This window comes from Dunckerocampus dactyliophorus, chromosome 19, assembly GCF_027744805.1.
Source record: "Dunckerocampus dactyliophorus isolate RoL2022-P2 chromosome 19, RoL_Ddac_1.1, whole genome shotgun sequence".
NCBI classification, from domain to species: Eukaryota; Metazoa; Chordata; class Actinopteri; order Syngnathiformes; family Syngnathidae; genus Dunckerocampus; species Dunckerocampus dactyliophorus.
In genome coordinates this window covers 19,305,311-19,328,123 of record NC_072837.1, presented here as the reverse complement: position 1 = coordinate 19,328,123, position 22,813 = coordinate 19,305,311, and the positions used below count along the sequence as shown (strand labels likewise).

General features: G+C 41.1%; 2 protein-coding genes across 8 annotated transcripts; one reads left to right on the top strand and one right to left on the bottom strand.

Annotated features, from left to right (window-relative positions):
* The first annotated feature begins 346 nt into the window (after positions 1–346).
* Positions 347–12,352, top strand: entpd5b (ectonucleoside triphosphate diphosphohydrolase 5b). Of its 5 annotated transcripts, none has more exons than XM_054761935.1 (15): positions 347–382; positions 1,484–1,683; positions 2,764–2,843; positions 3,215–3,358; positions 4,483–4,558; positions 4,917–4,952; positions 5,150–5,238; positions 6,483–6,556; positions 6,926–6,987; positions 7,101–7,202; positions 10,279–10,425; positions 10,719–10,775; positions 10,844–10,959; positions 11,157–11,232; positions 11,943–12,352. In XM_054761935.1, the coding sequence occupies exons 2-15, from the start codon at positions 1,491–1,493 to the stop codon at positions 11,987–11,989; spliced, it is 1,299 nt and encodes a 432-aa protein (XP_054617910.1). In that variant the 5' UTR covers positions 347–382; positions 1,484–1,490; the 3' UTR covers positions 11,990–12,352. The 5 variants fall into 5 exon arrangements, 4 of the variants coding, with proteins under 4 accessions (XP_054617910.1, XP_054617909.1, XP_054617911.1 ...); XM_054761934.1 differs by having other exon boundaries at positions 368–462; XM_054761936.1 differs by lacking the exon at positions 347–382 and adding an exon at positions 469–709.
* Positions 11,077–22,789, bottom strand: znf410 (zinc finger protein 410). 3 transcript variants are annotated; one of them, XM_054761938.1, is made up of 12 exons: positions 22,650–22,789; positions 22,261–22,342; positions 22,143–22,197; positions 21,926–22,058; positions 20,281–20,451; positions 19,990–20,214; positions 17,317–17,494; positions 15,511–15,692; positions 15,208–15,297; positions 14,989–15,108; positions 12,731–12,850; positions 11,077–12,034 (listed from the first exon to the last, which is right to left on the bottom strand). In XM_054761938.1, exons 3-12 carry the CDS (start codon positions 22,173–22,175, stop codon positions 11,937–11,939), a joined length of 1,350 nt encoding a protein of 449 aa, XP_054617913.1. In that variant the 5' UTR covers positions 22,176–22,197; positions 22,261–22,342; positions 22,650–22,789; the 3' UTR covers positions 11,077–11,936. The 3 variants fall into 3 exon arrangements, with proteins under 3 accessions (XP_054617913.1, XP_054617915.1, XP_054617914.1); XM_054761940.1 differs by having other exon boundaries at positions 20,281–20,448; XM_054761939.1 differs by having other exon boundaries at positions 22,655–22,763.
* Positions 22,790–22,813: the final 24 nt, after the last annotated feature.

Here is a 22,813-nt window from a genome sequence, read left to right as displayed (position 1 = left end):
TGGATCATCAAGCCTTGAAAGTGTTTTTCCCAGTAAATAAAGGTTGAACCCTTATTAAAGTTTATCTGATGGGATGAAGAAGCCTCGTAAAAGATACTTATGTGTTTTGTGTTTTATCAAGTAAAAATCCACAAAAAGATGCAATACGGTACTCCTTTTTACATTTTTTTTTTTTACATACATACTTTTTACATACTCTTTAAACAACACTGTACGGGGCTCAATCATAAACGTTTTATATTTACCTGCCAAGTCAGTAATTTTATTATTTTTGGCTTAAAGAAGGGCTAAATGATGTCGTTAGTCGGTTGTATTTTAAAACGACAAGAAACGTGTTGCGTGGCAGCGACGTCACAGCTACGTAACCTTACGCAACATCATGGTGAGCCTACCCAGCGTGTGGTATTCTTGTTGCTTTGACGTACTTTGTTGTGGTGCTTATTCGGTGGAGTTCGTATTGGGGTGAGGAGTCTTTATTGGTTAAATGTCTGGTAAATTTTGCTTGCTCGAGCTCGCTTGCTAGTTTAGCTTGCGTTGTCCAGTTTCGCCAAGTTAGCCAGCAACCCAGCGAGCTAGCTGAAGTTGTTAAAAAAAAACAAAAAACAAAAAAAAAAACAAGCGGACTTTGCTGAGTGATGAAATACGGAACAATAAAACTAAGCAAGCGAACTATGCTGATTGGTGAAATACGGAACAAGTTGTGCTTTTGGTGAGGAAACAAGGTAGTGACTCCGTGTGTTATAATATAACAATATAAACACTACCGACTTTGAACGACATGATTGACTCTCTGCCAGAAAGCGCAGGTGGCTAATTAGCATCACCTGCAATTTCAGCTAGCAGCTTGCAGCATTATTGACTTTATACCGTTATTTACTGAACTGTTTTTTGTTGGACAACCTTTAGCATAGCTAAAGCCATAAGAAGGTATTCATGTGTTCCTTTTCATATTTAGATATAGTCATACATTTTCGCATAGACGTAACGACAATAGACTAGTGGTGTGCGGATCGATACTGAAATTTAGATACCAGCTCTTCACGCTCTAAAATTGAACCTCAAATCAAAATATCGATACTATTGATAATTCAGTCATTTTAGGTAATGTTTGTCAGTTGACAATTGTGAGTGAATCATTTGAATGCTTTTATTACTACAAGTGTGAATGCACCCAAACATAAAAAAAGAAGTGAACTTGTATTGTTGTTTCATACGTCATCTGTATGATGATGGCAGATGTTCCAGCATCGTGGCGTTGCAGTGATTTGAGGTAAGTGATCAAGGGCTTCGCGTTCCTGTCATGACTCAGCAAGCCCAGCCAGTGATCTGATGTTACTCAGAACGTCCAAAAGTGACACCCCGCTAAATAACACCATAGCCTGTTGCCCCCCTACAGCGTGTCACGCTGATATCCCCCAGCACGAGTCACTGAGCTTTAGCCGAGCCCATTCAACTTCTAATGATGTGTCGTCGTCCTCCTCAGAGTGAAGATGAATCTCGTGCTTCTGCTGACGCTCGCTGTTGCAGGAGGTCAGGTTGCCACTTGTGGTGGGGGCTTCAACGGCGTTCTTCCCAGCCTCCACCGCCCGGCCAACCACAGCCACATCTTCTACGCCGTGATGTTTGACGCCGGGAGCACGGGGACCAGAATTCACATCTACACTTTCATCCGCAAGGAGTCAGGTGATCTAGCGGCACCTCATTTAGCTTTAAAAGTTAAACCATTGGTATCGCATCATCATATGTAGAAAGTGTTGCAAGCACGTGTAAAATATTCTTTATTCCCTCACAAATTTGAAGCTTTAAGGCGAGAGTTGAGGTGAATTTGGTACCTGGGCCTACAGTGGGTACTCGATCCACCTCTTAATACCACCACTATCACATCACAATTACACAAACTACCAATAATATACAAAAGCGCAATATAACAATTGGTGTCATAACAGAATTGGGGATGAATAGCATTATTAATAAAGCAAGAAACCCAGTGAACCCTTTATCTTCCCATACGTCGTATCTAAACTCATTTGTTCCTGTTACCCACGCATAATGCTGGACAACTGTTGGAACACGAAGCGCTGCACCGTCCATGTGATGGGGTGTTCAAGCGCACTGCGCAACTCTAACCAATCGGGACAGACTGACGTCGCTGTACGCCTGCTAGCTGGACATGTGAGCTGAATCTGGAATCAGATTGGTTAAAAAAACAGCCCCGTTGCTAATAGTGCTGAGACATGGGCCAGCACTGCTGAATCTGAAGACCCTGGGCGTATTTGTTTGACATGGCAAGATAATAGACTGTCAGGAATAAAATGAACACCATTTCACGGAACAAATGCTAGGATAGAAGGTGAAAATGTAGGTCAGTGCTTCTGATAGTGTTTAGTCCACCTCTGCTGGCCCTGACCGCCAGCCACTGGGTAAAGTTGAACCACTATAATGTGGTTATGTTTGTTTCACATTGCCTGGAACGTTATGTCCAACACTGTTTTCCACATCTGGCAGCTCTAGATCTTAGCTGAACTACCATCTTACCCAGCAAGACCTCCGCCAAGGCTGACTGGATTCTGTCCAGTTAATAATATGCCCAATTGTTATTGAGATTCATGCCTTACTCGCTGAGAAAGTAAGAACGGGCCAAAAATGGAATGCCAGCAAAATAGAAAAATGGATCTGTATAAAAGTCTAATTAAAAAGTTCCTTGGTGGAGGTAATAGTGATATTAATGACTGTACTACCTCTGGTATGGATGTTGTCTTGCAGAGGCGCTGCCCGTGTTGGACAATGAGATGTTCCACTGGGTGAAGCCCGGTTTGTCAGCCCACGCCGACTCTCCCGTGACGGTGAGTTCATTGTCCCGTTGGATCGATGGTATCGACCGATAGGAGGAGGGAAGGTTGGGTGCCTCTCAATGTGTGTGTGGTCTGGGAGCGCGGCCAGCAGTGTGCTCATGAAAGCGGGAAACAGGAAGTGACAGCAGCAAAAAGACAAAAGCAGACCTGCCAACATGGACGTATTATTAGGAATACAGCATTTTTTGTATGTGGCAGCGACGCGGACCATTAAGGCTGTGATTGACATCCCAAATCTGTGAATGACTTCTCCTTCAATTTCTGATCAACATTTGCAATAAGAATGACTTGATTTGTTCCGAAGAACAGCTGAACACAGTGGCTGGAACGAATACAAAAAAGCTGTGTGTGTGTGTGTGTAGGCTGCGCACTCGCTGAGGGAGTTGTTGAAGGTGGCCAAGAGCACGGTGCCTCGTCCGGAATGGAAGAGGACTCCGGTGGTGCTAAGAGCCACAGCTGGACTTAGACTGCTGCCTGCCCCCAAAGCCCAGAGTCTCTTGGACCAGGTGACATGACACCAGCACACATGCATCCCAGTATCACTTCAACAGTCTTTCTTCCTTTCTTAGCAGGTTGGATGATTGCAACTTGCAGCTAATCCAGTATCTCCAGAAAATGTGAAAAATAATCAAGAAGTTGAATATTGTCAACTACTAGCTCACATTCCAATTAGCAAATCAACTGGAAAACTCCCTCATTGATCTCTGAAGGCGGGGGGGTTGGACAAAGTGTACACCCCATGGCGCAGTCTGAAAATACAATCAAACAAGAAAACTAAAAAAAACCAACAGCAAACATGGAAAAAAAAGCAGTAGTTTCACCAGAATAAATATTAGGAGAATGAAATAATAAGAGAGAAAATAGTTGACATATTAAAGACAAATATGTGTTTTTAAAAAGTTGTAATGTTATTATGAGACACAAAACAAGGAATAGAATTGCAAGTTTAGGAAAATAAGGGTAACAGCTAGAAGATGTGGTCATCAAGTCAAAATGTCCTGAGAATAAAACATAAGATTTAAGAAAGTAAAAATATTTGGTTTAGAAAAAAAAGCAATTTAAGGAGAAAAAGTTGATGTGCAGTTTCATTTTTTAAAAACATATTCAATTTGATTAAAAAAAATTGTATTAACTATTTTTGTATGTATATATATATCAATGTTTTCTTATTTTAATTTTAATATATGTAATTATTTTTATATATACAACATCTATTTCCAACATTAAGCATAAATCAATTCATGTTAGATGCAGGCCAACACTTGTTTTTAGCTGATACCACCCGATATCTGATATCAGTATGGGATCGGGACTAGCCAGTGGTCTTTGCCAAGCTTTCAGAAGAAGCCCAAAGATTGTGATTGAATTTGTTGTTTGTGTTGCCATGCGAGTGTGTGTCTGTCAGAGCAAAGTGTAACGACTCAGCCGTAAAAAAGTGAGCCAAGTTAAGAAGCAAAGAGGAGTGTTATCAGTGAGGAGGGATAAATAGTCATGCGTGTCCTTGGGGCGCCTTGGCAGATAAAGCATACTTTATTAATCCTCCTCAAGAGGGAATTAATCAATCCCTTGAAGCGGAGTAGCTGCCATTAAACATTTAAGGCCATTTTTTCACTTCCTCCTCCTCCTGAAGGTCCGACGTGTGTTTGATGAGTCTCCGTTTCTGGTCCCTGACAACAGCGTGAGCATCATGAACGGCACGAGTGAAGGTAACGTGTCACGCTGATGCACCAAGATGGTGATGGAAAGACCCAATACATGATCTTAACTCACTCCTTCACAACCCAATACATGATCTTCACTCACTCCTTCACAACCCAATACATGATCTTCACTCACTCCTTCACAACCCAATACATGATCTTAACTCACTCCTTCACAACCCAATACATGATCTTCACTCACTCCTTCACAACCCAATACATGATCTTCACTCACTCCTTCACAACCCAATACATGATCTTAACTCACTCCTTCACAACCCAATACATGATCTTCACTCACTCCTTCACAACCCAATACATGATCTTCACTCACTCCTTCACATCATCATGTGTTTTCATTTAGGAATCCTGGCGTGGATATCAGTCAACTTTCTGTCAGGTGAGTGGTGTCTCCATGGGGGGTTGATACTGTCAGGTGAGTGGTGTCTCCATGGGGGTTGATACTGTCAGGTGAGTGGTGTCTCCATGGGGGTTGATACTGCCAGGTGAGTGGTGTCTCCATGGGGGGTTGATATTGATATTGTTGGATGTATTGGAAGACCACATGTAAATGAGCGCAGGTGCAAATGTTTCCAGGCCACCTTCATGCTGGGACCAAACAGACGGTGGGAATCCTGGATTTGGGAGGAGGATCCACGCAGATTACCTTCCTGCCACACGTCAAGGTGAGACCAAAGCCCTTCATCACTCTGCAGAGGGGACAGATGGCTGCAGCAGTATAGGACATCATCACGATCCCAACCATCCAGGCTTGATTAACTTACATACACGTGTCAAAATAACCAAACATTTCATCTTTATAATACAACCTAAATAGATATTTTATTCTTTTAATTACATTTGTTAAATGTAATATTTTATTTTATATTATATACTGTTGATATATTTATATTTTCTTTCTTCTGTTTTTTAAAATGTACATTTTAAATTATATATGATCATATTATTTTTTTTTATTCATTCATATTTGTTTTTTAAGTATTTTTTGTAGGAACTATTTTGTATAATGTAATGTATGTTATATTAACACTTAAATTAATACATTAATCTTATTTTAACTGATTGTATTGAATTTAATATATATTTATATATGATCATATATACTTTTATTTTCATCCATCCATCCATCCATTTTCTATACCGCTTCTTCCTCATTAGGGTCGCGGGGGTATGCTGGAGCCTATCCCAGCTGACTTCGGGCGACAGGCGGGGTACACCCTGGACTGGTGGCCAGCCAATGGCAGGGCACATATAGACAAACAACCATTCACACTCACATTCATACCTATGGACAATTTAGAGTCGCCAATTAACCTCACCTGCATGTTTTTGGAATGTGGGAGGAAGCCGGGGTACCCAGAAAACCCCCCCACACACGGGGAGAACATGCAAACTCCACACAGAAATGCCCAGGGGAGAATCGAACCCAGGTCTTCCCGATCTCCAAGCTGCTACTGTGTTGGCCAACATGCTAACCACTAGACCACCGTGCGGCCTCCTTTTATTTTCATTTTTTATTTAATTTGATTTTTGTATGAAATATTTAGTATGTCTATGTTATATTAGTATAGCTCTTTCTAAAGTTAATATATCAATATTTCCTCATTTTAATTGTATTAATTTAAATGTAGTTTTATATGCGATCATAAATACGGTTTTATTTTCCTTTTTTATGTAGTTTGATTTTGGTAAATCATTTTTTGCATTCAATATTTTTGTGTAATGTATGTATATTATATTAATATATCTAATTTAAACTAATATAATACTGTTCTGTTTTCATTTTTTTAAACAATTTGAACTATTTTTTAAAATAATGAATGCTTTTTTTGTAAAAGTTTTTAGTGTAACTCTGAGTAAAAGTACATTGAATTGTCATTACGCTTGTGCTCTGGTGTTGTCGCTGCAGGCAGACGTTGAAAAAGCAGACGAGGTTGGCAGACTGAACATCTTCAACTCCTCCTTTGTGTTGTACACTCGCAGGTTAGCAAAGCCTTGTGCTCTTTGCACAAAGTGAAGGCAATGAAGCCCCAACACCCGAATACCTTCCTTACCGTCCCCTGCAAGTCATTGATAGTCCCATACAGAACAATGGTTTATTACAATATAGAGAGAAATAAATGATCAAAAATGTATAAATGTTTCCCAAAATGGAGGTACTTTTCGGGGATGGAGTGTATAGAAAGTGTTTGTATTGACGGCTCCAAATGTCACTGACTGCAAAGTTGCAGAGAAAAACAAGTTGGAAATGTCAGTTGAATCAGTTCTTGATCAAATGAGTCATGGGGATGTGAATAATAAGCTTCCTTTGTGTCACCGCCGCTCGCCTAACAATCCCTTGTTGTCCTGCAGTTACCTTGGCAACGGGCTGATGGCGGCACGACTTTCCACGCTGGGAGCGCTCGGCGCCCGAGGTACCGTTTTGTGTTGATGCTGCTTAGCGTTCGAGGCTGATCAACAACACGGGAGTCATGCTGACACGCAACACAAAGAAACTCATCCTGTGTGTGCGTCCTCGCTCTGGCAGGGCCGCCGCAGACTGTTTTTAAGAGTCCATGCTTGCCGAAAGAGTTCCAGGACCGGTGGAGCTTTGGGGGGGAGACCTACCATGTGAGCGGAGACCCAGTTGGTGCGTCAGTTGCAAACGTTCATGTAACGTTATCAGTTCATCAGAAACACCAAACATGGCTGGCATCGCTTGCATGTTGGCGTCGTGGCCTGTTGGCGTCGTGACCTGTTGGCGTCGTGGCCTGTTGGCGTCGTGGCCTGTTGGCGTCGTGGCCTGTTGCGTGTGTGCAATTTTGAGGAAACAGCGCCGCTGCTGGTCACAGCCCAGTACTGCATAGACCAGGTGTGTCCTAACTTTGAAAGGATGCCACTTTGATATTTTGTAATAGATATGCTAACGAGTTATATAGAATTTAAGAAGAAAGTGCATCTCAGCGAAAAAGCAGATTTGATATTATTGCTGTTTTTTTCCCAAATTTCTTCTTAAATGATCTCCCTAAATGTTATTTTCCTAATATCAGGACTTTATTCCAATATAACTTTTTCCACAAACTAATTTTCTTAAAATTACAACTTTATTCTTTGTTTCTCATATTATGACTTTTTAAAAAGTTTAAAAATATATATATATTTCGACTCTATTCTATATGAATTTATTTGCTTAAAATAGTTACGTTGTTCTCTTAATATTTAATTTTATTCTTGTGAAATTACAGCTTTTTTTAATTAGTTTTTTAATTTTCCAACAATTTCAACTTTCTTTGTAAATTTTTCTCATAGTGATGATTTTACAGTCAAACCTGTCTTAGCGGCCACCTTTATAGAACGGCCACCTGCCTATAGCAGCCACTGAAAAATCCCCCGCAGCAAATTTACATGTTATAGACCCTGTGTATAGCAGTCACCTGTCCAACGCGGCCAGCGGTCACCCATTTTGTCTCCCTTGGTCATATAGCGGCCAAATTACCAACTCAAGTAGAAGCTTCATGCACGAAAAAGTTTAGTTTTTCAATCAATGAAGCCGTCGTGTGTAGACTTTAATTACTGAGTCCTAGCTCAGTCACAATCATTCACAAGATCCACACAAACTGTCAGTTGTTCCACATGAAGAAGCCGTCTTCTTTTGAGCTTGCTATTTCCTGGTCAAACATGTAACTTTAAAAGCATTTGCACCAAAACATTACCGCAAAGTAGGCTGGGAACAGGACGTGCTCCCAGCGACGCTACAATAAAAAAAAAAAAAACATACGCTAGCATGCATGCGGCAGCGGGAGCAAAACTGAGTTGGGTTGTACTTAATTGAAGTATTTTAGAATGTACTCACGTTATTTCTCATCAATCCTCATCCACAAATCCATCAAAGTCCTCATCTTCTGTATTCGACACAAACAAAGCCGTCTTCTTTTCCGTTCGCTACTAGTCTGTTAACTTGTCAGTGTTATTCAGCTCCGAAGCAAAGAAGGAAACTTCTCCTGTTGCTTCTGCCAACTTTATTTATTGAACGCGGCCACCAGACAGCAGCTCAGAACACACACATCTCTCAGCATCGTCTCTCCTTCCTGCTTGCCCACAAGGCAAAGGTTAAACAAGCCCCACTACATAGCTGTCCAGCCAATGCCTGTAACAAGTGACACCGTTTATTTCCTGGTGTGCACTGGTCAATACTGTAATGCCGCTTGTTGTGGGGAAGGAGAGACTCACGTCGCCGATGCACTTTAATGGCTTTATTAACAGCGGAGAACACTGCAGGACTTTACATCCACGCCAACATAAACACACTTCCCAACTCTCTCCAAACTCACAGCTAGCACTGAGCCTAGCTCTCCTGCTCGGGACGCCCACCGTCACTTCCCGTCACTTCCTGATGAACTAAAGCTGTAAAAAGTAAAATATAAAAAACAAGCGTAAGACATTACTAGCACAGCTTTGTTCTGTGGGTGGTGGATATATTCTATCAGTTATTATTAAGCCTCTAGCTTCCTTTTAGTAAGTAAAAACCTTGGCTATGATTGCACTACATTGTCATGTAGACCTACAAAGTACACTTGGAAGAACAAGAGGTGAATAAATGTATTGCAACTGATGTGAAACTGATGAGGGGTAGGATTAAATAAGCTTTGCTTCTTCCTACTCCTTTTTGGACATGCAAAATTGTGAATGTGATGTGCTACTGTTTGACTCATGCATGTTCAGGATGAATTAAAACCATGAACCATGATAATAACAAGCCTAGTAGTGCTGTACAACTTTTATCCGCAGTCCGCAGTGCCCTCTACTGGTCAACATTATTATTTTTTTCCCCTTTTTTTATTTTTTTTTCCCTCTACTGGTCAACATTCAAACTGGACGCCAACCTGTCTATAGAGGCCACCTGTCTATAGCGGCCACTTTTGCAGACTCCCTCTAGTGGCCGCTATAAACAAGTTTGACTGTATTTCTATAATATTCTGACATTCGAACTTTTTATGCAAACTGTATTCATTTTGGGGCTTTTTTGGTAATATTTTAACTTTATCCTAGTAAAATGACGTTGACATTATTTTCATAAAATTTGTTTTAAAAAATTGTGTTTTAAACTTTTATGCTCGTAAAAAGATGTTGACGTTATGTTTTTTTCATAAAATTACAACTTTAAAAAAAGGTTTTTGTTGTATTTGACTATTATGCTACTAAAGACGGTGACTTCATTTTCATAAAGTAATTTTTAAAAAATTATGTATTTTTTAAAATAACTTACCTTTATGCTACTGAAATTATTTTCATTAAATTTCTTTTTTTTATATTTTTTTAGATTTGAAAATTAAAACTTAAAAAATATTTTTTTTTACTTTACTAAAATATAATTTTCATAAAATTACTTTAAAAAAAATAGAACTTTATGTCACTAAAACATGTTATTTTTAAATTAAAATACTTTTTAGTAATATTTGAACTTGATTACTAAAATGTTTTATTTGTTTTTTGAATATTTTTTTGTAATAGAACTTTATGCTACTAAAAAGATGTTGACGTTATATTTTCATAATATAACTTTTTTTTTTCTTTTTTAGATTACATTTTTCACTTCAAATTTTGACTCTATTCTTGTAAAATTACTGCTGATTTTTGCTGCTGAGTTTTGTTGTAGTCCTTGAAAATGACATTTTCCTTTTGGACCCCCCCAGAATGGACGTCTGATATGCGTGTGTTGTGTGCAGGTGCATCAGGATTCGACGTGTGCTATCAGGACGTGTTGAAGACAGTCAAGGGGATTATTCATCAACCGCAGCAGCTGAGAGACACCACCCATCTTTTCTACGCCTTCTCTTACTACTTTGACCGAGCCTTGGATGCCGGCCTCATTGGTACGTACACACGCATGCTTTACAAAAAGATAGAGAGAGCCAGCAGGATGTTATTAGCCATTCCCATGCAAGATGCAGGCAGCGTGACTCATCTGCACCTGTCTCAGGGGATTTGAGGAGCTGGGGGTGCGTGCTGATTAGAGACATTGCTATTCTGGGCCGGTCCAGGCTGAAAGGCCACCAGCGCTATTATTATCATCACCCACATTTGTGGGGAGTTTTTAATTTTTCTTTTAATTTGTATGAAATGTGAGGTAGAAGCGCTGCAATCAAGCCTTCTTCTTCCGTTGCAGATGAAGTCCAGGGAGGAACGCTGGAGGTCAGCGACTTCACGAGAAGAGCCGAGGAGGGTGAGATGCACATGACACAGCGACGTGCAGTTTCACACGACACCACTTCTTCCTCCTCGTGTGCTCAGTGTGCAAGAAGAGCAGCAGGGAGACTCGCATCAGACCTTTCCTGTGTCTGGACTTGACCTACATCTCCTCTTTGCTCAAGGACGGCTTTGGCTTCAAGGAGAGCACACGACTGCTGGTAAGCCACCACAAAATGACGATTCCTAAAAACCGTCCTTTTGAAGTTGAGCTTTCATGCTTTGTAGCAAATCGCCAGAACTAAATAACAATTCAAGACTCACAGAAACAAAGCAAACACTTTCTTGTTTTTGTAATTTGAGTTCAATAAATACAAAAAGGCATTTTGAGTTATTTGGTTATTGTGACGCTTTGCAGTTGGCCAAGAAAGTGAACAACGTGGAGGCAAGTTGGGCCCTGGGGGCCATGTTGGACCACCTCAACTTCTTGCAAAGTGAGTGTGGCTTTTGTTCCATTCATCACATTTTTTCCACTTACAGGGATGTATTTTACACACACACACTTGATGAATAGGCTTAAGTGCAGGGGGGTGGGGAACCTTTCTGGCTAAGAGAGCCATGAAAGCCACAAACAGCAAATACAACCAAATGTGTTTTTTAAGCAAGACCAACAATTTTAGAATATTAGAAGTCTCTGAATGTATTCTTTGTAATGTTATTCTGAAGCTAACCAATAATAAAATACTTCTTACTGATGCCACCGCATTCAACTAGAAAATGGATGAATTAAAATGCATATTATAGTTTATTATTTTCCAACACGGGGATTTTTTATGTTTTACTTTGTTTGAAATGTCAGCAAAAAAAAAGTTGAATAAATAAATGTTATGGTGTTAAGAAATATGAGATAGATGGAATCATCAAAAAAGCCTCATGTGGCTCCCGAGCCATAGGTTCCCTCCTCCCTTCTCATGATGTCTCCACTGGTAACAAATGCTCACACATTTTTGCTCAGACATTTTTTTTAAACCCGTCTCAGTACTTCTTTGGGAGTATTTTCTTCTTGATTTTGTACAAACGCCGTTCCACAGCCGTCAGAAATAGAAGCATTGGTTGGCAGCTCCTCGGGGCTGATATGTACAAGACTTCTTACAAAGTCACTCATGAAGAAGCTATTTACACTTTGCCCTCTGACACGCTACAGCAGCGCCACCACATCCCCATAGGTGGCGCCCTCTGTCGTCATGGTGACCAGTTCATGTGGCGGAGAGAGGACCACGACGGAATCTGCAGGGCCTGAAATGGAGAACAAGAACCATAGTGGTCATGTGAACACACCCCGGTTAAACAACCACTACTTGTATGTAGCGAAGCACATGTATTTACTTTTTTTATCTTTGACTCAGCATAATTCAACAACATATTACAAACATACATAGTACGTATGACTGTGTACATTTACTGTAATGCAGGGTGTCCTTTATGTCTGGACACACACACACACACACTATACCAAAAACATTTAATTAACATATTACTCATTTATCCACAATAAGTAAAATATGAATAATGTGTATATGGACACACACCTTTGTATTAAATGTTTAAGAAATATTTGTATATTATCTGCATTTGTGTTCAGAAATGAGGGCCACCCTGAAAAAACTATGTAACAAAAATGCACTTTAAAATTTTTTTTTTTTATTAGCTTTTGACAAAAAGCGTGTTATTTATTGAACAGTAAAAATGAATTATCATCCATAATAGTTTCTAGAAATGTCAAGCCTACGTTTAAGCAAAAGGAAAATGTGATTTTAATATGAATGATGAATAAAAAACAAGACCGTGTGGGGGGGGGGGAGTGACTAAGTAGTTTGACGAGTGGCAGAAGGCCGTTACGCCCGAGAGTGAAAAGTTGAAGTCTTTTGTTGAGAAAGTACAATGTCATCAATGACTCAGCGCAAGAAGAGTGTAAACATCGGCGACGCCTACCTGGTGATCTCAGCATGGCGTGATGAAGATTGATGGGTTGCACGCCGGTCGTCAGGGCGACCATCCCGGCCTCGTTGTCGCCATCTGCCTCCAGCAGGCTGCTGTGTGTCAGCGCTTCCCCTGTCACACAGAAAACTGTCATGTCAGACCAGTCCTTCCTTACCCTAACTAACCAAAGCACGAGCCCAGGGGTGAGCAAAGTGCAGCCACTGGCACAATCTAAATATAAGCACTAAAAAAAAAAACCAACAAAAATTGAAAACAGTAATTTTACAAGAATAAAGTCATATTAAGAGAAAAAAGTTGTAGTCTAACAAAAAGTTGTAATTTTGTGAGAAAAATTGTCACTTTATTCTTGTGAAATTACAGCTTTTTTTCTTTTGCACTTGTTGATTTTAATTTTCCAACTATTTCAACGTTCTTTGTAAATTTTCCTACTGTAATTATGACTTTATATTTTTATGTTGTAACTTTACACAAACTATTCTTTGTTTTGTTTTTTGACTTTGAAAAAAAAAACACTTGTAGTATTTTTACTTTGTTACTAAAATATTATTTTTGCAAAATTGGAACTCTTCATAATTTTGACTTGTAAAATTTTCCAACTATTTAAATAGTTGGAAAATTAAACAAATCAGCAGAAACGGAAAAAAAACAGCAATCATTTTACCAGAATAAAGCCAAAACATGAGAAAAAAGTGTCAATTTTACAAGAACAAACTCAAAACTATGAGAAAAAATTAAGTCACTTTGGTAGCATAAAGCTGAAATAAAATATATTTTTAAAAAAGTCATAATATTAGAAACAAAATAAAAGTTGTAATCTTTGGCAAATTAGGTTGGGGAAAAGTTAGAATTTTATGGAAAAGTCAAATATGAGAATAAAGTCAGTTAAACGAGAAAAAGATTTAAGAAGAAAGAAAAAAACAGCAAAAATGGAGGAAAAAAGAAGAGTGAAGTTGGTATGTTTTTTTGCAGCTAAATGACAAAAGCTGGGATGAAATCTACACAACTACGGTAGTTAGCATACAGCATCTACATGTGTTGCCTTACTAAATATCAACCTTTCCTTTTTCACTGCGTGGCCTCACTGGGAGAAAGCTTGGACACCCCTGGCCTAACTCCTAACTCTTTTTTTTTTTTTTATTTTTTTTTTAGGTAAAAGTATGTGTGGATAGACTACGGTCTTATTTCTTTTTTCAGTTAAGATCACAAGTGGCTGTTAAGTTCATGGGGTACATCAATCATCCATCATCACAACTTACTTGTTTTAGAACAGGGGTGTCAAACTGGTGCCATGGAGGGCCGAGAGACTGCAGGTTTTCTTTCCAGCCAGTCACTAAAGCAGGTGATTTTAATGATCAACACCTTCAGTTTGAGGGAAGGAGCTCATCAATTAAATCACCTGCTGGAGAAACTGCTTGGAGAAAACCTGCAGCGTCTCGGCCCTCCAGGGCACCAGTTTGACACGTGCTTTAAAGTGTCACGTCACAGTCTTGCTCTCTTGTTATCATTCTATACTTGTGCTCGTCTTCAAAACACTAGCTGTGTGTTGAAGTTGTGCAACAGAAACATGTTGGTGGCGTGTAGTTTTAGACAGGGATGCTACCACAGGGGTCTCCAATTGTAGCACACAAGCATGTAGTTCACCAAAGAATATCTGCTTCACCTCTTAGTGTTTGTAGAAGTGTTCTATTCCAACATGACGCCTGTGTTTAATGACAAGTAAGCACACTGAGTGATGTGCTTTGTAAATAAAGTGCCATTTAAATGTTGGCAGTGCCCTCAGCAACTTTGCCGTTAAATTAACAGTTTTGCAATGTTCCTGGTTCATGTTCTGCTAGTTGTTGAAACAGTTAAATAAGTCATTAAAAAATTGCTATTTGTCATTAAAAAAAACTGCAGGCACAGCAGCAGCACGACACAGCGGCGGCAGTTCACCCTCCCATGCAGCCCACCACCACAGCGTCAAAAAAATCCTAAATGAAACCTTGAACAGGCTAAACTAATCTAATTCAAAAACCTAAAACTAGGACTAGTACCTCCTTTTTGTCAGTGGAAAAGCACCAGTAGCAAGTGGAGCCAAGAAGGTACCATGCAGTGGCCGTGAGCCGTTAACGAGAAGAAAGCTTTCAGCTGTCAACCTAAATATTCTTCTGTGATCACACTTAAAATGCACGAGCTGCAGTGAAGCGACATAATCTGAGGGATTAGCATACGTCCTTAGCGGGGTGGTGTCGCGTGAAAGGGAGACAGACCTGTCTCTCCGCTGTCGGCGGCGAGTCCCTCCTCTCCGTGCCGCCTCCTTATGTGAACGTTCCTGCTGCCCGACTGGGAGAATGTCTTGCCGCAGATCCCGCAGTGATGGGGCTTCTCGCCTGCAGCGCACGCACGCACATGACAGTGTTGCCACATAGGAAGTGTAAAGTGGACATCAAGTAAAATCAAGCGTGTAAGAGCATGGGGGCGCCACTCACCAGAATGTACCAGCATGTGTTTTCTGAGACTGGAATACTCTGCAAAGGATCGCCCGCAACCATCTGCTTCGCAAAGGAAAGGCTTCTCTCCTGCAGGAAAAGACGCCGTCAGGTGATGGTTATCATTTACACAGCGTGCAGAGTTCAAAGCCAGTTAGCTCTTTAGGCGCCAGAGCGCCACTGAAGGTCACCCTCGATGAAATACGAGCTCTTTCTCCCTGGTGGCAACCGCCACTAACGAGTCATCAGCTCGCCAGTTAGGACGGCGCGAATGGAACGGAGCGAGCAGGGCGGCATGCTCACCGGTGTGTACGCGTCGGTGGTTCTTCAGGTTCCCGGCGGTGGTGAACTTCTTGCCGCAGTTCTTCTCCTTGCAAATGAAGGGCTTCTCGCCATTGTGCGTCCTCATGTGGACCTGCAGACGCTGCAGCACGTAGAAGCTCTTGCCGCAGCCTTCCGCGCCGCAGCGGAACATGCGGTCGTTCCTGCAGGCAAAGCGGAAGACGTGATGGATGATATCAACATTACTTTTATATGACAGGATAGTGGATACACAGTACAGCCTCCATTCATTTGGGACAAATATAGAAAGTTAGGATAGCTCGCATTCAAAGGCGAGCTTTTGCTTTTTAGGCCTTCTCCCAACTTTTGTCCAAGCTCGCCACACACTTAATTTAGAGTTGTTGGTTTTTTACCGTGGTTACCTTTACCACCAGGCTAGTGAAGGACGAACCCATCACGCCGCCCACCCGATATCCGCTTTAAAAAGTGAGAGATACGGCTGCAATCGGTAGCTGGATCGATAAGCATCTGCCAGAAATCCTTATATAAATCTGTTGTGATGTACAATAGCACCGATTTCATTTCCAATCCGATACTGAGTAAATTCAGGCTGGTGTCGGCGACACCAATCGGATAGCGATACTTTGCTAATTCACCTAACATGTCTGGTAAATTAAGTTGTTTATTTAATATTGTAGCATAAACAATACAAGACATTTCATAATCTAATCAATTCATTAATAAAATCTTAATTTAAGTGCATTAATTATTGCGAATTACTATTAAAATGATAACTTTATTGACAATTCACACGTGGCTCCCTTTACGATTGGTCAACGTTCCAACAGACAAACATGACCTCAAATGACTCAACTATCCATATTTTGATTTGAGAGTCGATGGCAGAGCATGAAACAGCTGCTATCGGAAGTATTATTTCAGTATCGATCCGCACATCGATAATGGATTGTAGCGACATGCACCCGCTATCGCGAGATGAGGAGCCGGACGACAATCCGTCTCTTTAACATCGCGAGAGCCTGGGCTGCGGGCGCAAGCTCCGTAGCTTAGCATGGCTGAAGACCAGAATGGCTCTAAATAGCATTAGCAGCGCTAGCATTAGCAGCGCCCCAGCTAATCAACTGGAAAGATTTTCAACACAACAGCAAATCATGCGTACATTATAGCACTCTAATTGGTCTTATTGATGATTGATATTGTGTAAAGCTAAGACAGGAACAACGTCAAATTAAAAGCACTAAAAGAATAAAGAGCCACCAGCAGGACTACAAGCCTGGACTTTGTTTTTCTGTGAACAAATATGAACATTAGCGCTCAATAAGGTCATTAAATCTTACCTCGATGCATTCCCACATAGTATCAGCATTTGGGAGCAAATGTGAGGTGAAAGAAAAACGGTAAAAGTAAAGCGAAAAAGCGTATAGTAGTAGTAGTAGTCCACCTGTACAGGAGGGAGATAATTAGATGGTGCGTTCACGGACCGTCGACAGTGGGACAAGTCGCCGCTGGCATTAAACATGCAAAAACTGGAATTTCTAACCGTATTACTTTAGGAATTAAATATTTCCAAAATTGATATCGCTTTACATAAAAATGTGATGTAGTTATATACAAATGATTTCATTTTTTGAAGTGTTTGGTTGGGGACCCCCGCCTTACAGCATGCTTGGGGATATGATGCGCTCTTTGACACATTACAAAATACTGTAAGAATGACACTTTAATACACTTTATCTTATAATGTAAGATTCACGTCTACGTCAACAAATGGAACCGCTAATGGTCGGTGTTCAAACAAGGCGTCACCTGTGTGTTTTCAGGTGGTACTTGAGGTGAGCGGGCCAGGTGAAGGTCCGACAGCAGCCTTCAAATGAGCAGCGGAGGACCTGCCTGGTGAGGGGGCGCCCGGTCCGAGGTGGTGGTGGCGGCAGCGGCGGCGCCTCTCGCTTTTCCCCTTCGGACAGTGAGCCGTGCGTGTGGTCGCCTAGGAAACGCAGGGAAGGAGTGGAGGGAGGGAAGGCAAGAAAAAAAAAGTGAAGAAAAAGGGGAGTGCCAGGTGGTTGCTCCCTGGAGGTGGGCTGTTAAAAGAGCTAATGGCGGGCGGCTGATGGACGCCTGCTGGACTGGAGCGGCTAAACGAGACAAGCGGAGCAGCTGCCCTGCTTTGACTGCTCCAATTAGGTGCAAGGCATGCCAGCAGCAATGGGCCTAAAAGTCATAGCCTGCTGCTAAACGTACCAGAACATTTCAAAGAGCTCATCGCTTCTCACCTTTAACCACCGTCTACGCTCTAATTATGGCCGGGGTGTTCATGTAGCGAAGCTGCAGTTGGAAACAGGTGTTCACGGGAGCGATGCTGTTGCTTCCTCATTCTGCACAACCACTTTTTCAACTTGAGTAATGATTTGGAGTGCATGAGAAAGTGGAACGCCATCTCTTTGACCACATCAAGCGTATTGCTTTCACGTGACGTCACATCCGGTTGAAAGATGGGAGACAAACAAGCGTTTGTGTGACCAGAAGTAAAGTCACAGCAAGAATACACACAGATGCACCACTCTCTTATGTGGAAATCATTCAAATATGTATTTCATAAGGGTGTCACATGACAAGACGACATATTAACATTACTTTTAGGAAAAGTACAATGAAAAAATATTAAAAATATATTGCAATCTACTAATTTAATTTCTGCTACGTTACATTCTTCTGCACTCTGTGTGCATGTTAGCAGCCCCGCCTCCACCCACCCACATAAAGACTGTATGACTGACAAAAGGGCTCACTCCATTCATGCCGTTGTTCTATGGAACAAACGTGCCAAGGTGCTGAAACCAATGCACAGAGTGAACTCTCTTCCTGCCTGTTTAGGGGAAAACAGACATCCATGCACATGGCAATACATATATTAAAAGGAAAAGTGCTTTTTAAAAAATGTTGTCCCCCATCTTTCTCTTTTCTGCACGTTCTAAAGGTATAAAAACAGCTACAATGAGGCAGCTGCATGCACATAACGGGACGCATGTGTTATTTCATGTCTAGAGGGTTCTAATAATGTTAAAACCCACATTTAGAAGGTTGTAAATAGGTTTACTATACCCAATATGTCTTACCTTCTCTTATTATGTCTACATATTGGGTAATAGGAGTGTAAAGGTGGCTATAGGGGTGTTATTTCATGTCTAGAGGGTTCTAATAATGTTAAAAAGCATATTTAGAAGGTTGTAAATAGGTTTACTATACCCAATATGTCTTACCTTCTCTTATTATGTCTACATATTGGGTAATAGGAGTGTAAAGGTGACTTGTAGAGGTGTTATTTCATGTCTACAGAGCTCTAATAATGTTAAAAAGCGTATTTAGAAGGTGGTAAACAGGTTTTCTATCCTCTAACTATGAAAATATTCCATTTATAAATAAGGAATCTTACGTCGTAGAAATGGACTTATCAAAGTTATGTGTGGAACCAGTTAAGCGGCACCAAGGAGGGATTACTGTAGTCCAGAAAGCAGGTTTTTCATTATGACATGAAACCATTAGTGTAAATAGAAGTAAGGCAGGAGAACTTTCCAGACAGCCTCACGGGGAGTTGAAAGATGAGGAAAGTGGTGACATTTCACAGGACGGTAAAGGTCATTTGGACATGTTTTACCAACTTGTACATGTTGTCATCCTGTCATCACTAGTTGGCATGGAGACCATATTAGCATATTAGTATTTCATATATGTCATGTATTCTATGTATGTCATTTTTCTCTTTAACATGAGCGACATTTCACAACTTCTTTAAGCATTCATGGCAAGATGCGCAAACAATCAGGCTACAAATTTAATTTGATGCCGAGACCTTTGATGAGAGCGGCTGAAAAGCGTTGGGAGTCACTGCTGATTAGACGACGTTTCATCTCGACTGCTCTGACCTCCTTTCAGCTCGCCTCCCTCTTTTTTTGATGCTTCTTGTGAAGCACGCTTGCTTTTTTCCCCCCTTCTAATATTAGTCTGCACATGACGTCATAGATATAACAGGCTGGCTGCACCACACCTCAACTCCTGGCATCCAATATTCAAGAGTCAATTTGGCGTCTTGTGCGCTATATTATTAGATTACATCATCCTTATTGTAGAGTATAATACTTCCAAACAATCCCAAATAGTCCTCGCACTGCATGTTATTAGGCATCACCTAATCAATCATTCTCCTGAGACAGGTGTGTCCAAAGTGCGGCACGGGGGCCATTTGCACATCATAAACTACTATTGAACAAGAATACTAAAAATAACACTAAAAAGAGTGAAAAAAGCCACAATGCAATGAGAAAAAGGTGAAATGTTATACTAACAAGGTTGACATGCAGGCTGTTGTGTCTTTAAATATATAAACATATACATATAGAAAGGTTTTAGCATATACAGTATATATATCTGGTTTTAGCCCGATTACAAAATGTAAAATATCCAAATGGCCAAAAGCGTGGTTACCGTTTATGGCGACATTTGCCGCCCTGGCGTCCTGACTGGCCTTGGCATCCCGAGCCAGCTGTGCCCGCGTGGCTGCAATGAGGCTGTCGTGCGCCAGTTCCTGCACGCGCAGATACCAGGGGGCGCTACCGTCCAAACCGTAGTCCCCCGACGACACGCCCTCGTCTTCCTCGTCACCGGCGCCGTCCGCAGCAAAGATGAGGGAGTCGGAGGAGGTGGTGATGTCTGGAAGAGTGAGTGACTCCTGTCACTGTGAAGGCGATGATAGTGTGTTGGACTGGTGTGGATTACTTTTAGCCAGGTTGAGGAGGACGTAGGATGTGCCATCCGACTGCTGCAGGTCATGGAGGATGGGCGGGGGGCTGGGCGAGGAACGCGGGTGCACATTGTGCGTCTGCACCACCAGGGGGCTTCGTTCTGACGACACGCCTCCAAGTTCTGACAGAACTTTTTCAGAACCTACTGCAAAGAAAAATATGCAAGTCAGAGTCTAGATGATGACAGGAGCACTCTGCTGTTTTTAAGAATCTACTGCAAAAACATGCTAGTCAAAGATCCTTTATAGGACAGGAGCATGCTACTGCTTTTCAAAACCTACTGTAAAAGCACCAGTCAAAGATCCTCCATATGACTACTGTTTAAGAACATAGAACAAAAATGTTATTCAAAGATCCCCTATGTACCAACATGAGCACTCTGCTCTTTTTAAAAACCTACTGCAGAAAATGCAAGTCAAAGGTCCTCTATATGATAGGAGGACTTTGCTGTTTTTAAGAGCCTTCTGCAAAAATGCTAGCCAAAGATAATTTGTATGACAGGAGCGCACTCCTCTTTTTAAGAACCTAATGCAAAAATTTTTTTTTTTAATAAATAGCCAAAGATCATCTACAGAGCACACTACTGTTTTTAAAAACTTAACGCAAAAAATGATACTCAAAATATCCTCTATGTAAAAGGAGAAGTTTTTCTCTTTTTAAGAAGTACTGCAACATTGTTCGTCAAAGATCCTATGATCCTTACGGCAGGAGCACACTACTCTTTTTAAGAACCTACTGGAAAAGATTCTCTATTAAAGAAAGGGAGCACCCTGCTGGTTTTAAGACAGCACTCTGCTCTTTACAAAAACCTACCGTAAAAAAAGAACATCCATCCATCCACAATGTAGTAGTACTGTAATAGTAATGTAGTAGTAATGTAGTGGTAATGCAGTAGTACTGTGATAGCAACGTAGTAGGACTGTAATATTAATCTAGTAGCAGTGTAGTAGTACTTTGATTGTAATGTAGTAGTACTGTGATAGTAATGTGGTGGTAATGCAGTAGTACTGTGATAGCAACGTAACAGTACTGTAATATTAATCTAGTAGCAGTGTAGTAGTACTTTGATAGTAATGTAGTGGTAATGCAATAGTACTGTGATAGTAATGTAGTAGTAGTAGGATAGTAGTACTGTGATAGCAAGGTAGTAGTACAGTGATTGTAATGTAGTAGTCATGTAGTGGTAATGCAGTAGTACTGTGATAGTAATGTTGTGGTAGTACAGTAGTACTGTGATAGTAATGTAGTAGTATTGTGATAGTAATGCAGTAGTAGTGTAGCAGCAGTAGTAGTAGTAGAGGTGTGGTGGTACTGTGATAGTGATGCAGTAGTAGTAGTAGTAGTAGAAGTAGTGGTAGTAGTAGTGAAGTGGTTTGTGATAGTAAAGTAGTAGTAGTAATAGTAGTAGTAGTGTAGTGGTATTGTGATAGTGTAGTAGTAGTAGTAATAGTAGTGGTAGTGTGATAGTAATGTATTAGTAGGAGTAGTAGTGTAGTGGTACAGTGATAGTAATGTAGTAGTAGTAGTAGTAGTCGTGGTGCTAGTGGTAGTGTGATAGTAATGTAGTAGTAGTAGTAGTAGTAGTAGTAGTAGTAGTGCAGTGGTGGTCATGTTGTGACCTGTTAGCTCGAGCTGGCTGCACAGGGAGCTTTCAACAGGGGCCAGCAGAGGAAGGCAGGAGTGTTTGGGCTCAGAGTCCTCCAGACCCTGAACCAGAGGGATGGAAGCGTTCTGGACAAACTGCACCAGCAGCTGGAAAACATGAAAAACATGCTGAATGTACAGGTCGCTGTGTGAAAGGTATAGAAAGGGTTGCTGTATTAAAGGTGAAGTCACCTCTGGCTTGGAGTCCAGCTCATCGGAAAGCATGAGTGTCCCTGCTGTGTGTCACCTGCAAAGCAACGCAAAAAATGTCATTATCTTACTTCTTCAAATCATAAAATGATGCGCTCACCTTCAATCCAACCTGCTAAAAGTGCCAGTCTCTTCGGGTCATTGGTTTGTGGTCATCCTGGAACTCCAAAACATGGCACGAGCTGCGGTGAAACGTCACACAACAGTTAGCTCGAGCCAACATTTCAGATTTACAGCAACTTTAAAACACACTTAAAAATAAACTCCGCCAGCAAAATTCATCTCAAAGCACAGTTTGGCATCATGACGAGTGTTGTCAATCATGTCAATGATGGAAGACGCTCGAAAAGTGTCATTAACTTTAGCGGCTAGTGTTGTTAGCCATTTGCTAAGTAGCCACTGGGGCTAGCAGCTGGCCGACCGGTGTTTAAACTTATACAGACACAAGACGCGGGGAATTAAACAACAGAGGTGAAGTCTACGTGTTACCTTACAGCAGCGATGTAAAGACAAGACTTTTTCGGAAGAAGTTGGTTTAATATGTCCTTAACAAGTGCCGTTAGCCAGCTGGCTAGCAAGTGCAACTGTACGGCGTCTCTGATGGAACAATGTTAATATGGAACACCGCCTTCTCAACTCTGCGATCACTACTG

Bases quoted from the DNA above. Each gene is read 5' to 3' on its own strand.
- znf410 (XM_054761938.1), bottom strand. From the start codon at position 22,175: ATGCTTTCCGATGAGCTGGACTCCAAGCCAGAG. The intron at 20,452-21,925 runs GTCACAACATGA...TTTTCTTTGCAG, and splicing joins CAGCCAGCTCGAGCTAACAG to TAGGTTCTGAAAAAGTTCTG. The intron at 12,035-12,730 runs GTAGGCGTCGCC...TCTCCATTTCAG, and splicing joins CGCCATGCTGAGATCACCAG to GCCCTGCAGATTCCGTCGTG.
- entpd5b (XM_054761934.1), top strand. From the start codon at position 380: ATGGTGAGCCTACCCAGCGTGTGGTATTCTTGTTGCTTTGACGTACTT. The intron at 4,953-5,149 runs GTGAGTGGTGTC...AAATGTTTCCAG, and splicing joins ATCAGTCAACTTTCTGTCAG to GCCACCTTCATGCTGGGACC. The intron at 10,426-10,718 runs GTACGTACACAC...CTTCCGTTGCAG, and splicing joins CTTGGATGCCGGCCTCATTG to ATGAAGTCCAGGGAGGAACG.